We start from the raw sequence: 13816 nt of genomic DNA, 5'->3' as shown, positions 1-13816 counted from the left end.
AAAGACTGGGTAAATATATCAAAATTGTTTTTAGGATTTATGAAATTCTTAAACCCTGAGAGTCAGCAGGTGTTTCTGAGGTGGACTGAATGGCTTTTAGTAAATGGATCATTAGCAGATGCACAAGGTTATTCTGAACTGCCTGTGAGACTGGTCTCGTCATCTCATCTTACTGTGAAACTGATTTTTAAACTTGATGACTGTCTGAGTTGTGTAATAATTTCACATACCTTAAATTCTTACTCTATGACGTTTTGTCTTATTTTGCCTTATTTTTCTCACGAATTTTCAGTACTGTTTGAGTCTTGTGAAATGAAACTTGGGTGAATTGAAGAAATCACATTTGTACTTAAGTATTAATGTTTTTTATTTGTAAAACATGACAGACCATTCTGATCATACTTTAGTCTTAATCATCTTGTTTGAATTTGCCAATCAAAAACTAACTTTAAATTTTTCTCTCAATATATATCAATATAGTATCAAAGAAAGGATACTATACTTTTTATTTTTTTATTTATTTTATTTTATTTTTTAATCCTCACCTGAGGACATTTTTCCATATTTTGTTCAGATAGAGTGGGAGGGAGGGAGGGAGAGAGAGAGAAAGAGAGAAACATCGACGTGGAAAGGACACATCGAGTGGTTGCCAGCTGCACAACCCAACCAGGGCCGGGGACAAACTGCAACCGAGGTACATGCCCTTAGCGGGAACCGAACCCGGGTCTCCGCACTGCAGACCGACACTCTAACCGCTGAGCCAAACCGGCCAGGGCTAGGGATACTATACTTTTATAAATACATATATAATAAGTATTTTATGGATATGGATTAGTTATTTCTGTTGCTTGAATATTGTTTTCCTGAGCCACTGCTAACAGAGAGTATGAAGCCCGCTTGGAAAGATACAGTGAGCGCATTTGGACATGTAAGAGTACTGGAAGTAGTCAGCTAACACACAAGGAGGCCTGGGAGGAGGAACAGGAAGTTGCTGAACTGTAAGTAATGTAAACATTGGTTTTTTAGCACCATCTTCACATTGTTAGGAAAGGGGAGATAGTGACTGTAAAGCAATATTTGTATTAAAATTTATGGGACACTGTATTGGTGTCTAAGTGCCCTTGCCTAGTGGAATTTTGCTAGTAACAAAATTTGTGGAATATATTATTATTATTTTTAATTTTTAATTTATTAATTTGTTTTTGTTACAGATGTTTCTTATTATTCCCCCATTGACACCCTCCTCCCCTTCTCCCCCACGCCATCACCAGCTTTGTTGTCTATGTTCATTGGTCATGCATATGTGCATGTAAGTTCTGTGGTTTATCTCTTCCCCCACAAACCCCCCCCCCCCCAGGCTTGTCAGCCTGTACCCCACCTCCATGTGTGAGTTAATTTTGTTCAGTAGTTTGTTTATTTCATTATATTCCACAAATAAGTGAGATCATGTGATATTGTCTTTCTCTGCTCGGCTTGTTTCGCTGAGCATAATACTCTCCAGGTCCTTCCATGCCGTCTCAAAGGATAAGAGATCTTTCTTTCTTACAGCTGCATAGTATTCCGTTGTGTACATGTACCACAGCTTTTTAATCCACTCATCTACTGATGGACACTTGGGTTGTTTCCAGATCTTAGCTATTGTAAATAGTGCTGCTATGAACATGGGTACATATATTTCTTCTGATTGGTGTTTCAGGTTTCTTAGGGTATATTCCTAGAAGTGGGATCACTGGGTCAAATGGCAATTCAATTTTTAACTTTTTGAGGTAACACCATAGTGTTTTCCATAGTGGCTTCACCATTCTGCATTCCCACCAGCAGTGTACTAGAGTCCCCTTTTCTCCACATCCTTGCCAACACTTGTTGTTTGATGATTTGTTGATGGCGGCCATGGAATATATTATTATTATTTTTTTTTTATCCTTACCTGAGAACATTTTTCCACTTTTGGTTCAGATAGAGTGGGAGGGAGAGAGAGGAAGAGAGAAACATTGATGTGAAAGGGACACATAGAGTGGCTGCCACCCACACGACCAACCAGGGCCGGGGACAAACTGCAATCGAGGTACATGCCCTTAGCGGGAACCGAACCTGGGTCTCTCTGGACCGCAGGCCAACGCTCTAACCGCTGAGTCAAACCGGCCAGGGCCCATTTTTTGTTCAGATAGGGTGGGAGGGAGAGAGAGAGAGAGAGAGAAACGACATGAAAGGGACACATCGAATGGTTGCCACCTGCATGACCCAACCAGAGCCGGGGACAAACTGCAATCGAGGTACGTGCCCTTAGTGGGAACCGAACCTGGGTTTCTCTAGACCACAGGCCGACGCTCTAACCGCTGAGTCAAACCAGCCAGGGCAGAATATATTATTTATATATACTTATTTAGGTGTTTACCAGGCTTTTGATTGATTTTGCTCTCTATTTTTTTTTTTCTTGTAAATATTTTGAAAATGTAGTTCTGAGCAATGGAAACAAATACGATGTAGAAGTAATATGGAGGCAGCAAATAAGTAGAAAGTTTTAAAATTTTTATGGTCATTTGAAATTTAAGACGGTATTTACAGCAGCTATCAAAAATAAATACACAGTTTGAAGACCATTTATCTAAGTTGAGGTAGTTGAATGAGTCTTTTTATTTTTTTAAATTTATTTTTTATCCTCACTTGAGGACATTTTTCATTTTTTATTCAAACAGAGTGTGAGGGAGAGAGAGGAAGAGAAAGAGAGAAACATCGATGTGAAAGGGACACATCGAGTGGCTGCCACCCACTTGACCCAACCAGGGCTGGGGACAAACTGCAACTGAAGTACATGCCCTTAGCGGGAACCGAACCTGGATCTCTCTGGACCGCAGGCCGACGCTTGAACCGCTGAGCCAAACTGGCCAGGGCATGAGGAGTCTTTTTAAAAAAATAATGTTTTTATTAATTTTAGAGAGAGAGGAAGGGAGCAGGAGAGAAATAGTGATTGGCTGCCTCCTGCATGCCCCCTACTGAGGATGGAACCCCCAAACCTGGGCATGTGCCCTGACCAGGATCAAAATGGCTGGCAATCTTTTGGTATATGAGAACATGCTCAGCCAACTGAACCACACCAGCCAGGGCTGAATGAGGAGTCTTATAAAATCCTGTCTGTATTCAAAAATGCCTACTTGTCTGGGTATTCCTTCAAAGAAAACACTCAGAATTTGTGCAGTAGGATCATGTAAAGCATAAGTAGAAACTAGGTGTGATCAATGACATTTTTGGGAATTTGGAATAGAAGATTTTTCTGTTGACTTCTCATTGACTTCTCCTGATAGATAAGTGGAGATTATTTAATTCTGTTCTTTTGCTGATGTAACAGAACATTGGATTTAGTTGAGATTTGGGTTCTAGGTATGGCTTCTAGCACTGACTAATAATTAGTCAAGTTTGTTAACCTGGTACCTGTTTTTTCTTTGCTTGGGTCACTTACCTCATTCTGTTTTAGATTAGTGTATTTGTGTATATGCCATTTTTAGTATATTAGACCAGGGGTTGGTCACCATTTTTTGTATAGTGCCAGTTAGTACATATTTTAGGGTTTGTGGACCACGTAGTCTTTTTCTCAGCTGTTTAATTCTGAAGTTGTACAGTGGAAACAGCCATAGATAATAATACATAAATGAATGGGAGTGAGTATGTTCCAATAAAATTTTATTCATAAAAACTAGTAGCAGACTGGATTTGACCTATGGGTTATTGCTGCCTCTTACAGTAACCTGTAAACTTCTTGAGGGCAGCTCTCATATTTTATTCTTGAATTGGTTACTGTACTAGGCACAATCCTCTGCACCATATAAGCATGTACTATTTACTCTTTGCAAATAGAGACAATACTACTTCGTCTCTGTATGGTTTTGAGACAAAAAGAGACTAACTTGTAGTTGTTAGGGAAAGCTTAGGAAGCTTTATGAAGACAGTGACATTTGTAGGAATTTGTGTCAATTCATAGAAGACAAGTTGAGACAGTTGTATTTAATTCAGTGAACAGTATGAGGACAACAGTGATTTTGAACAGGAGAGGAACATATAACAGTTTTTTTTTTTCAAGATTTTTTTCCTTTATTGATTTGAGAGAGAGAGGAAGGGAGAGGGAGAGAGAGAGAAAAAACCATCAATGAGAGAGAACATTGATTGGCTGTCTCCTGCATGCCCCACACTGGGGATTGTACCTACAACCTGGGCATGTGCCCTGACTGGGAATTGAACCAGCGACCTCTTGGTGCATGGGTTGCGCTCAACCAGTGAGCCACAGCGGCCGAGCCTGACAGTTTTGATAATTGAAGTTGGACATTGAGAAGAGTAATCCGGAAGAAGTGTGTAGGATGAGTTAGAAAAGGAAGAGGCAGGTGTGAAGTCTGTATGTAGGCTAGCTAGGTTACTGTTCAGGTAGGGAATCATGATATTGTTGGGAAGAGAGAGAACGAGGTAGATTCTCTAATTCTTCCTGAAAAGAGGGGGTTTTTTGGCCATAACTTTGGAAACACTATATACCTGTTCTTGAAAAGTCACAATGCATACTAGTGTGTTAAAGATTTTTCAGAAGACCTGTAGTAAAGAAACTTTAGCTTGGTTTACTCTTACGGGTTTCAAACTTATTTGACCTTGGAACAGATTACATCAGAGGGAAGTTCTTAAGGACACTTTTTGGGGAATGTATTATGTGATTTGATAGCTAACAGTGTAGGGGGCGGTGGAAGAAATGATTGAAAAAGACTGAAGTTTTACAGTTTTTATTTAAAGTAGGAATTTGTTTTTATAAAAGCAATGCATACTGGTTATAAGACTAAATAATACAGAGTTAGTAAAAGAATCTGAACATCATGTCCAACTTTACTTCTCAGAAATAACCGTAGACAATGAAGTGTTAAAATCAAGTGACTGGGAGGCATAATGGAAAGAGTGAATTTTATAGGGTTCAAGAAAGGTCTCGTGAAATTGAGATATCTTGGAAGGATGATTAAGCTGAGAAGGAGGACAGTGAGGAGAGGACAAAGGTAACAGCCTTAACAAAGGCAGGGAGAGTAGAGTCTTACTGATTGTGACTAGGGAATATGAGAAAATACGGTGGGTTATTTAATTGTAAGGGAGTATGATAAAAGATTTTAAGTCTAGCAATCAGTTGATGAAACATTTGTAGTCATGAACAGCACAGAAAATTATTGAGAATATTGTAATATGAAAATAAACCAAATACTTGCATTTGCATGAATGTTCTCATGCCTAATCCTCCCCTTCGCGCACAGCACAAATATTATTAAACTTTGGTCAGAATTGGAATCTAATGACTACCCGTTAAGGTTCTTTTTAATTAAAACAAAAGAAAAAATTTTTCCTTAATTCTCACCTGAGATTTTTCTCTTTATCATCAGATACAGTGGGAGGGAGGGAAGGAGGGAGGAAGGGTGAGAGGAGAGAGAGAGAAACATCAACTGGTTGCCTCCCGCACGACCCCGACCAGGGCCAAACTGCAACTGAGGCATTTGCCCTTGACCAGAATCGAACCCATGACTCATGGGTCCGTGGGCTGACACTCTAACTGCTGAGCCAAACCTGCCAGGGCTAAATATGTTTTTACTGATTTTTTTTAGAGAGAGTAAAGGAGAGAGAGTGAAACATCAATGTGGGAGAGAGATTGATCGGCTGCCCCCTGCACGTCCCCCTCCTGGGGATCGAACCCACAACCCAGGCATGTACCCTGACTGGGAATTGTACTGAGGCATCTCAGTCTGTGGGATGATGCTCATTCCACTAAGCCGTACCAGCCGGGCCTATCTGTTAAGATTGCTTCTTATTTTCTGTGACCAATAAGAATATCTTTGTGTACATATGATGGTTTTGATAATTGGTTTTAGACTGCCTTTTTTTTTTTAATCCTCACCTGAGGACACTTTCTCCATTTTTGTTCAGATAGAGTGAAGGAGAGAGAGGGAGAAAGGGAGAGAGAGAGAAACATTGATGTGAGAGAGACACCTCCACTGGTTGCCTCCCGCATGACCCCAACCATGGCCGGGAATGAACTGCAATCAGGGTATGTGCCCTTGACTGGAATTGAACCCGTGACTCATTGGTCCGTGGGCCAACACACTAACCACTGAGCCAAACCGGCCAGGGCTGAAACTGGTTTTTATGTTTTTTATCTTCACCCAAGGACTTTTTTTTTCTTTCATTTTTGTCCAGATAGAGTGGGAAGGAAAGAGAGGAAGAAAGAGGGGGATGGGGAAACATAGACATGAAAGGGTCACATTGAGTGGCTGCCTCCCACAGGGCCCTAACCAGAGCTGGGGACAAATTGACACTGAGGTATGTACCCTTGACCGGAACCAAACCTGGGACTCCCTGGTCCGTGGGCTTATGCTCTGACTGCTGAGGCAAACCGGCCAGGACATCAGACTGCTTTTTAAAAGAGATGAAACAGGCTATCAGCAATATATGAGTGTTATTTTACACTATTCATTTGCTCATATTGGATATTATAATTAAAGTTCTTTTTTGCTAGTTTAGTAAGTTAAAAGTGATACATCATGGTTTTACTTCAAAGGCTTTGGAGTTCAAGTCATGGTTCTAATATGTTAACTCTTCCTGACTGACTTTTCTTATCCATAAAACGAAAATTCTAGATATCTCATAAGGTGTTATGAGAACTAAATGAATGAATGCTTATGAAAGCATTATTGATTCAGACATAATACACATTATGGTATCCTAACTAAAAGATGGGAAAAGGCTGTGAAGCATTTATGATGCCCTCACTAAAAGATGGGAAAAGGCTATGAATAAATAATTCACACCTAAAAAGGGAAGTCTACTGCAAAAACAAACTAATGGCAAAATGACCAAACTTACTAATGATGTGCCTATTATTTTCACTTTCTAGATGAGAAAATTAATCTGGTCAGTCTGACAAAGATATTTATAAGTTCTTTCTTTTTCTTGTGTGCCAGATGGTTTTTAATTTTTGTATTCTCTAGTGCCTTGCATGTATTTGCTAAAGAAATGTTCAGTTGATCTGAATTAAAGCTCTGGGTAGGGTTTTTTTTTTTTTTTATTTTCTTGGTAATTAATAATATATTTGTTTAGTTTGAAGGAAGAGTTTCCTGCCTGGTACGAGAAACTTGTTCTGGAAATGGTTCACCATAACACAGCCTCCTTAGAGAAGTTAGTAGATACTGCTTGGTTGGAGATCATGACCAAATATGCTGTGGGAGAAGAGTGTGACTTTGAGGTAAGTGCCTATTTTTTAAAAAAAAAAGTGATTTGACTCACTAAGCATATGTCAAGGTTTGAGCATAGAGTACAGAATGTATTTCTGTGTGTATGAAACTGTTTTGTGAAGTCTTCTCTACTTCAAATGTAAGGACCAAATTTTAGAATACTAGGCTAGTCATTTTACAACATGTCTTGTAGAATCTGCACAGAACATTGAGGTAGTAAACAGGCTCAGATATTTATTTATTTATTTATTTTATTTTTAATTTTTTTTTATCCTCACCCCAGGACATTTTCCCATATTTTGTTCAGATAGAGTGGGGGGCGGGGGAGAGAAAGAGAGAAAGAAACATTGACGAGAAAGAGACTCATCAAGTGGTTGCCACCCTCCCGACTTAACCAGGGCGAGGGACAAACTGCAATTGAGGTACGTGCCCTTAGCGAGAACTGAATCCGGGTCTTTCTGGACTGCAGGCTGACGCTCTTAACTGCTGACCCAAACCGGCCAGGACCAGGCTCAGATATTTAAATAGATTGTTTAGATTGTTATATGAATTATGAGTGATTTCAGTTATGTGTAATGAAGTATCTATCAGTGGCCGGTAATTTTCATACTTTAACCTAAATTAAAATTACTTATTCTTGAACTGTTTCTAAAAATTGAAGAGTAAGAAGGCTTTCAAACTCATTTTATGAAACCAGCATTACCTTGATACCAAAACCACATAAAGACATTATAATAAAAGGAAAATTTATAGGCCAATATCTTTGATGAATATACATGCAGAAACTTTCAACAAAATATTAGCAGACTGAATTCAACCATGCATCAAGAGAATTATACACAATGACCAAATAGAATTCATCTCAGGGATACAATGATGGTTCAACATCCATACATCAATCATTGTAATATATTACATTAACAAAATAAAGGTTAGAAACAATATGATCATTTCAATAGATGAAGAGAAAGCATTTGACAGAATTCAACATCCTTTTATGATAAAAACTCTCAACAAAACTGGTACTGAAGGAACATCTCAACATAATAAAGGCCACATGTGGCAAATCCATAGCTACTATCATACTCAGTGGTGAAAAGCTGAAAGCCGTTCCTCAAATAACAGAAGCAAGACAAGGATGCCCACTCTTATCACTCATAGTCAACACAGTAGTGGAAATCCACAGCAGTCAAACAATAAAAGGCATCTAAATTGGGAAGGAAGAAGTAAAACTCTCATTATCTACAAATGACATACTATGTATAGAAAACCCTTAAGATTCCACCAAAAAATTATTAGAATTAATAAACGATTTCAATAAAATTGAATGATGTGTTTCTACACACCAATAATGAATGATTAGAAGAAAACAATCTCATGTACAATTACATCAGAAAGTATAAAGTACCTATGAATAAACTTAACCAAGAAGGTGAAAGACCTGTATTCTGAAAACTAGAAGACATTGAAAAAAGAAATTGAACAAGATACAAATAAATGGAAGGATATACTTTGCTCATGGATTGGAAGGATTAACATGTTAAAATATCCTTACTATCTAAAGTAATATACAGATGCAGTGCAATCCCTATTAAAATGCCAGTGACATTCTTCTCAGAATCAGGACAACTAATCCTGAAATTTATATGGAACCACAAAAGACCCCACATAGACAAAGAAATCTTAAAAGAGAACAAAGTGGGTGGTATCATGCTTCCTGATGTCAAACTATACTACAAATCTACAATAATCAGAATAGTATGGTACTGGCATAAACACAGGTATATAGATCAATGAAATAGAATAGAGCGCCCAGAAATAATTACTTGCTTATGTCAACAACAAGGGAGGCAAGGATATACCATGGGGTAAAGAGAGTTTCTTCAATAAATGGTGTTGGCAAAGCTCGGCAGATACATCTAAAAAATGAAACTGGACCACTTTCTTACACCATATATAAAGATAAACTAAAAATGGATTTAAAAGACTTAAATGTTAGACTTGAACTAATAAAATGCCTAGACAAAAACATAGGCAGTAAACTCTTTGACATCACTCTTCACAATGACTTTTTGGATATTTATTTATTTATTATTTTTTTTAAGATCCTCACCTGAGGATACTTTTCTGTATATTTTCGGATAGAGTGGGAGGGAGGGAGAGAGAACCATCAATGCGAGAGAGACACATCGATCGGTTATTTCCCGCATGACCCCAATCAGGGCTGGAGACCGAACTGCAACTGAGGTATGTGCCCTTACCAGAATTGAACCCACAACTCTGGTCCACGGGCCAACACTGTACCCGCTAAGCCAAACCAGCCAGGGCCAGGGCTATTTTCTTTTATTTAAATTGATTTTAGAGAGAGGAAGGGAGAGTTAAAGAAAGAGGAAAAAAGCATCAGCATTATTTTTCCATTTATTTATGCCTTGACCAGGAATCAGACCCACAATTCTGGAGCATTGAGATGATTCTCCAACCAATTGAACTACCCGACCAGGGCTGGATATATTTTCTCCAGTGAGGGAAACAAATAGAAGAAACACATGGGACTACATCAAAATAAAATGATTTTGCAAAACAAAGGAAACCATTAACAAAATGAAAAGACAGCCTACTAAATGGGATAAGATATTATCAAATGATACATCCATAAGGGGTTAATACTCAAAATATATAAGGAACTCATACAACTTAATACAAAAAAAACAAGCAATTCAATTAAAAAAGGCAGAGTACTTGGACATTGCTCCCAAGAGGATATACAGATGGCCAACAGACATGAAAAGTCTCAACATCACTAATCATCAGGAAAATACAAGTTAAAACAATGAGCCTGTCACACCTGTCACAGTGGCTATCATCAATAAATAACAAGTGCTGGCGAGGATGTGGAGAAAAGGGAGCCTTTGTGCACTGTTGGTGGGATTGTAAATCAATGCAGTTACTATGGAAAATAGTATGGAGATTCCTCAAAAATTAAAAACAGAGCTGCTGCCCAGACCAGTTTGCTCAGCAGTTAGAGTGTTGGCCCACCAACCAGAGTCACAGGTTTGATTCCTGGTCTTGGTTGCAGGTTTGATCCCTAATGCAGGAGGCAACCAATCAACCAATCAATGTATCTCACTCACGTCGATGTTTCTCTTTCTCTCTTTTCCTCCCTCTCTTCCACTCTATCTGAAAAAAAAGTCAGTGGAAAAATATCCTCGGGTGAGGATTAAAAAAATAATAATAATTGCCCAGCTAGTGTGGCTCGTTGCCCCGCTCTGGGGATTGGGCCCACAACCTGGGCATGTGTCTTGATTGGGAATCGAACTGGCGACCTCTTGGTGTATAGGTCGAGGCTCAACCTCTGAGCCACACTGGCCGGACCAAAAAAAAAATTTTTTTTTAAAAGGGCTCTAATCATACTAAGTATATATTCTGACTAAAATGGAATTAAATTAGACATCAATAACAGATATCTGGAAACTGCAAATAATTCAAAACTAAATAACACTCTTTAACTTACTCATAGATTAAAGAAGAAAGCAAAAGGGAAATTAGAAAATATTTGAACAGAATGCGAATGAAAACACTAAAATTTGTGAGATGTTGCTTATTGTAGTGCTTAAGAGAAATGTATAACACGAAACACCTATGTTAAAAAAAGTAAGGTCTCAAATCATTGAACTTAACATGTCTACCTTAAGAAATAAGGAAAATGTTTCCCTGGCCAGTTTGGCTCAGCAGTTGAGCGTTGGCCTGTGGACCAGAGAGTCCCGGGTTCGGTTCCTGCTAGGGGCACGTAAAAAAAAAAGGAAGGAAAATGTGACAATATGAATTAATCTACAGGGTATTATAAATAAAGTCAAGTGGAGAGAGACAAATACTATATAGCTTCACTTATATGTGGAACCCAAAAGCTAAACAAATGAACAAAACAAAAACAGATTCATAGAAATAGAGACCAAAGGGATGGTTGCCAGAGGGGGAGGGAGTGAGGGAAATGGGAGAAGTGGGTAGGGGAAATATAGTTGATAATATTGTGATGGGTTTGCATGGTGACAGATGATTGCTGGAATTGGTGAGGTGATCACATCGTGGAGTGTAAGAATGTTGAATCACTGTGTTGTACATCTGAAACTAATATAACCAATATAGTATTGTAAACCAGCTATACTTAAGTAAAAAAATAAATTTAGAAATTAAAAGAAATAAGAAAAGACAAATCCAAAGGAATTAATAAAAATCAGAGTGGAAATAAAATAGAAAACAGGAAAATCATAGAGAAAAAAATTAATGAAACTAAAAGCTAATTTGAAGAATAATAAAACCAATAAACCTCTAGCCAAACTCAGGGAAAAAAAGAGGAGAAACAAATGAACCAATATGAAGAATTACAGAGGTAATATCACTACATAGTCTTATTGACATTGATAGGATAATAAGGGAATATAGTATGAGCAATAAATTTGACAACTTAAGTGAAATGGACAAATTCCTTGAAAGATACAAACTACCAAAACCCTCTTAAGAAGAAACAGAAACAGAGCCCTGTAACTATTAAAGAAATTGAATTTGTAGTTAAAATCATCCTACAAAATAAACTGCAGGCCCAAATGTCTTCATTGGTGAATTCTACCAAAAATTTAGGGAAGAAATAACACCAATTCTATTCAGGCTCTTCCAGAAAATAGAAGAGAAGGAATTCTTCGTGATTCATTTTATGAGATCAGCATTACACTGATACAAAACCACATAAACACATTACAAGAAAAAATTACAGACTAAGAAAAAAATTTTCTGTTCACACACACACACACACACAAATCCCTTATGAATATAGATGTAAAAATTCTAATAAAAATTTTAGCAGATGAAAGCAACTTTGTATTAAAAGGATAATACATTAGGAACAAATAAAGTTTATCCTGGGAATGAAAACTTATCTTAAACTTGTAATTTTTATTGCTACATGATCATTCTCAATTACATACAAAAGGCATTGGAAAAATCCAGCATTGATTTCTAATAAAAACATTCAGCAAAAACAGAATCTTTTTCAATCCAACAGTTATTTATAGAATTACCCTCAGTTAGCATCATACCTAATGGTAAAATACTGAGTATCTTCTTTCCTAATCTATTTAACATTGTATTGAAGGGTCTGACCAGTGTAGTATGTCAAGAAAAAGAAATAGCCCTAGCCAGTTTGGCTCAGCGATTAGAGCATTGCCTGTGGACTGAAGGATTTCGGGTTTGATCCCTGTCCCTGATTGGGGTTGTGCAACCAATCACTGTGTCTCTCTCACATCCATGTCTCTGTCTGTTTTCTTTCCCCTCCCTTCCTCTGTTCCTCCCTCTCTCCTTCTCTTCCACTCTATCTAAAAAAATCAATGGAAAAATATACTCGGGTGAGGATAAACAAAAACAATGAAAGAGCCCTGGCCGGTTTGGCTCAGCGATTAGAGCGTCGGCCTGCAGTCCTGAGAGACCCGGGTTCGGTTCCCGCTTAGGGCACGTACCTCGGTTGCAGTTTGTCCCCGGCCTTGGTTAGTCGTGTGGGTGGCAACCACTCGATGTGTCCCTTCACATTGATGTTTCTCTCTCTCTGTTCCTCTCTCCCCCTCCCACTCTACCTGAACAAAAAATGGAAAAATGTCCTCTGGTGAGGATAAAAAAAAAAAAAATGAAAGAAAGAAAGAAAAAGAAATAAAAGTCATCCAAATTTCAAAGGAAGAAGTAAAATGATCTTTATTCCAGATATGATTGTCTATGTAACAAGCTAATGGAGTCTACCATAAAAGCTATCAGAATTAATAAATGGCAGGATACAAGATAAAGAAACAAAAACCAATTTGCATTTATTTCTATGTGTTTAGCAACAAACAATTTTAAATTTAACAAAGCAATACTATGTATTTTCTTTATTGATTTTAGAGAGAGAGGGAGAGAGAGATGAAAACATCAATGAGAAAGAACATTGATTGGCCGCCTCCTGCATGCCTCCCCCCCCTTCCCACTGGGTATTTGACCCACAAAGTGGGCTTCTGCTCTGAATGGGAATCGAATTGGTTACCTACAGATGCATGGGTCAGTGCTCAACCACTGAGCCACACCAGCCAGGCCAAAGCAATACTATTTCAATAATCAGAAAATATTAAATGCTTGCCTTGACTGATGTGGCTCTGTGGTTAGAGTGTTGGCCCATGCACTGATGGATCTCGAGTTTGATTCCTGGTGAAGGACATGTTACCTGGGTTGCAGGTTAGAGAACTAATATCGTCTGATTTTGAGCCTTCAAGTTTTAAAGCATTAAGATGGTGTAAAATTGGTATAAAGATAGACAAATAGATGAGGGGAACAGAATAGCATCCAGAAATAGACACAGGCACACATACACACTACTGATGTTTGATACAGGTTGAAAGGCAATTAAGTGAAGAAAAGGTAGTCTTTTCAATAGGTGGTTCTGGAATAGTTGGATATCCATATGTAGAGTTGATTTTTTTATACAATGGAAATTCTTGAACTGTATTTACACATATCTGAGGTCTGTGCAGTGATTGTCCTTTAGTTTTAATGCATTGGTACAT

General features: G+C 38.1%; 1 protein-coding gene across 3 annotated transcripts in view; it reads left to right on the top strand.

Moving 5' to 3' along the window:
* The window catches only part of BAZ1B (bromodomain adjacent to zinc finger domain 1B), a 92254-nt gene that overhangs the window by 14854 nt on the left and 63584 nt on the right, over positions 1-13816 (top strand). For all 3 annotated transcript variants that reach the window (XM_036279254.1, XM_036279255.1, XM_036279256.1), the window contains exons 2-3: positions 882-998; positions 7105-7249. In XM_036279254.1, the coding sequence (XP_036135147.1) occupies positions 882-998; positions 7105-7249 (262 nt within the window). The remainder of the gene's footprint in view (positions 1-881; positions 999-7104; positions 7250-13816) is intronic.

The sequence above is a fragment of the Molossus molossus genome, unplaced genomic scaffold, assembly GCF_014108415.1.
Source record: "Molossus molossus isolate mMolMol1 unplaced genomic scaffold, mMolMol1.p scaffold_m16_p_3, whole genome shotgun sequence".
Classification (NCBI taxonomy): domain Eukaryota; kingdom Metazoa; phylum Chordata; class Mammalia; order Chiroptera; family Molossidae; genus Molossus; species Molossus molossus.
Note: the sequence above shows the minus strand (reverse complement) of the source record. Positions and strands in the feature narration are given on the sequence as shown.